The sequence below is a fragment of the Lathyrus oleraceus genome, chromosome 6 (assembly GCF_024323335.1).
Source record: "Lathyrus oleraceus cultivar Zhongwan6 chromosome 6, CAAS_Psat_ZW6_1.0, whole genome shotgun sequence".
Lineage (NCBI taxonomy): Eukaryota > Viridiplantae > Streptophyta > Magnoliopsida > Fabales > Fabaceae > Lathyrus > Lathyrus oleraceus.
Window position 1 is genome coordinate 330,380,345 of NC_066584.1, and position 3,328 is coordinate 330,383,672.

Consider the following 3,328-nt stretch of genomic DNA (forward strand, 5'->3'; position numbering starts at 1 on the left):
GCAATCTTGTTTTCATCCCTTTGTTAATTTCATGTCACTTTACATTGTCTTTTTACAAACTTTTTACCCTTTTATCATTGTCAAATTTCTTTACATTTCTAGAATATTTATATTTCTTGCACTACTTAAATCAAAGATTTCGACCACGTCGAAATCCTTTACTTTTTCTACACAAAACTTTAGAAAACTTTTAGCATTGTGTCCTAGGATTATTTGGTCTATCGTGCAAGTAACTTTTAATAAAAGATGAGCGCTTGTTTATTAAATTTCCTAGTAAACACTCACCCTCTCTCGTTTTTTTGCAGACTTTTACGAACAGGATCTTTTACATACAACTTTGTAATTATTAAACCTAAAAGATTCAATTCCTGCGAGCCTGCCCCACCTTACCCTCACTTTTATGCAGGGCGGAACAAGATTTTAGGTATGCACCTTTAAATATGTCCGCTCCGTCCACCCTATTTATTGTGGGTTTTTGCTTGGAGAAACTAAAGGGAGGGAGATTGGTTTCCCACCCCTAATTTTGCCACCCCGAAAAGCTCAAATATTATATCAATCAAATATTGATATATTCTCAACTAACTAACTAAATGATAATTCTTTTCAAAAGTCAACTTTATACGATATGAATTTTTTTCTTTCTTTTCTTATCTTCCTCAACAATTTTATTAGAAATAAGTATCCTACAAAAATAAAACTTAAAAGCCTTTAATACAAATAGAGTATTTTTGCAATTACTTTACTAATAGTATCAACTACCTATCTACTAAAATAAACTATCACCAAACTTTCAAATATATTATTTTCTTTTTTAAAAAATAGGTATATTTGTAATTAACTAATTCTAAAAATTTGAAACTAACTCCTTTTGCCACCTCATTCATTTCTCATTTTTTACTTTTAACTTTCTCACTCTTCATTTTCTTCTTTTAATTTAAATTTCAATTTTTTCCACATTTCTTTTTCTCACACTTTCTCTTTTTCATTTTAAACTTTTCTCTGATCATTTTCTTTTTCCTATTATATTTTTTTAGAGTATGAACAACAAAATTTAAAACTCTTTTAAATTTAATGAAGAAGAACAAAGGAAAAATATTGAGTTTCTAAAATACAATATTTATCTAAAATAAAAACATAATTATTTTATAATTATTATATATAAAAAAATATTCATAATTTATATTATTATTGTTCGTTTTATAATTAAATAACTCATTTAAAATTGACATGTGTATTCAAATATATTTTATATTGCATCAAATTGGATAGCACTCAATAACAGTGCACACAACTAACTTTCTATTTTATTTTAATCAACAATTGTTTTCATTTGAGTGATAATTTTTTTATTTTAAAATATGATTTTTTTTCTTTCTCCATTTCACATGTATCTTCTTTTAGATATTATTATTTAATACAATTGAATTTATATGATCATTGTTTTAACAATTAAGTAACACATTATAAATTGACATGTATATCTAAAAACATTTTATTGTATATCAAATTGAATATTACTTAATTGGTACACACCACTAATTTTCTATTTTACGGGTCACTATCAAAATAATATCTATTTTATTTTAATCAACAACTATTTTTAATTGAAAGATAAATTATTTATTTTTAAATATGAAAAAAAAAATTAAAATTCTTTTTTTATTTAAAATTTACACGTGTTTATAAAAATTTCTTTGAATACATTACTTCGCATGCTAATGTTTATAAAAACACTTTATATCTACAACTAACTAAGCATATAAATCAAAAGTCATTAAGAACTAAATTGATAAATTTTATATATTTTAAAAAATTATATTTGTATAATTTAGAAAATAAATTGAAAAAGTAAGATAAAAAATAAACTCTCAAGGGGGTGTGGGCCCTCCAAGTGAGTATAAATATTGACACATCCCAATGTATTGTGACTTGTGAGTTGTAACCTTTGTTCTCTCTGTATCTAAGTGCTTTCTCTTATTCTTGAGCAAGTACCTCATAGTGTCGACATGGTTTGCAAGGAAGATCTATTGATCGAACAAGTCTGCGAGCTATACGAACAAATCTCGAGCTTAGACACACTCAAACCTTGCAAAAATGTTGACACACTTTTCACCAAACTTGTTCTCACATGCATGCCACCTAGTTCCATTGATGTTACCAAACTAAGCACAAAAGTTCAAGAAATCAGATCCAAACTCATAAGGCTATCTGGTGAAGCTGAAGGCCATTTAGAAAGCCACTACTCAACCATCATAGCTTCATACAATAATCCACTCAATCATCTCAACATCTTCCCCTATTATTCAAACTACCTCAAACTTAGTCTCCTTGAATTCAATATCCTAACCAAACACTCCACTAATGTTCCTAAAAAAGTTGCCTTTATTGGCTCAGGTCCACTTCCACTTACTTCACTTGTCTTAGCCTCAAACCACTTGCAAAACACAATCTTTCACAACTATGATATTGACCCTTTAGCCAATTCCAAAGCCTCTTGTTTAATTTCTTCCGATCCGGAATTATCAAAGCGTATGGTTTTTATTACCAATGATATTTTAGATGTTTCTAATGCTTTGAAAGAATATGAAGTTGTGTATTTGGCAGCACTCGTTGGAATGAATGTTGAGGAAAAGAATCAAATCATTGATCATCTGGCTAAGAACATGGCGCCAGGAGCACTTCTCATGCTGAGGAGTGCTCATGGTGCTCGTGCTTTTCTGTATCCGGTTGTTGATACTAGTAACCTTCCGGGTTTTGAGGTCCTCTCTGTGTTTCATCCAATGGATGAGGTTATCAATTCAGTTGTCATAGCAAGGAAGTATCCCATGGTTTTGTTGCCAAACAAGTACTGTTGTTCTGATGAGGTTCAAGCTTTCAAACCAATGATCAACCATGGGATTGAGGAATTGGTCGTTGAAGATAATTAAGCTATAACTAATTAATAAACTGATCTTTCTTTTTAGATCACACTACATATGCATGTTTTCTATCTGGTTTTCCCCAATGCTTGACATGGCTATTGTGTCTTTATAGCAATATGTAATATTTCCATTTATGTCTTAACTTGTTTGGACTATCTAGCATTTATATATTTTTGATGTTGTTGTTGTTTTACTTAACCTACTATTTAAAAAATAAAAGAGGAAATTGATTATGTGTTTAAAATAAATACATGTGCATTTCTATTTTTTACGCTTTGTGCTTCTATTGACTTCTGTTTGCATGATAGTATTCCAACGTTTGTTTTAGAGAAAGATTTGGATATCTCAAGACATATCTTGTATGTCTAACGTTTGTTTTGGAGAAAGATTTGAATATCTCGAAACTT

The 3,328-nt window shown here is 29.1% G+C and overlaps 1 protein-coding gene across 1 annotated transcript; it reads left to right on the forward strand.

Moving 5' to 3' along the window:
* The first annotated feature begins 1,942 nt into the window (after positions 1–1,942).
* On the forward strand, positions 1,943–3,110 carry LOC127092673 (nicotianamine synthase). The gene has a single exon (XM_051031558.1). The coding sequence runs from the start codon at positions 2,007–2,009 to the stop codon at positions 2,925–2,927; it is 921 nt and encodes a 306-aa protein (XP_050887515.1). The 5' UTR covers positions 1,943–2,006; the 3' UTR covers positions 2,928–3,110.
* The last annotated feature ends 218 nt before the right edge of the window (positions 3,111–3,328 follow it).

Excerpts from the sequence above, each read along its gene's own strand:
- LOC127092673 (XM_051031558.1), top strand. The coding sequence starts at position 2,007 with ATGGTTTGCAAGGAAGATCTATTGATCGAACAAGTCTGCGAGCTATAC.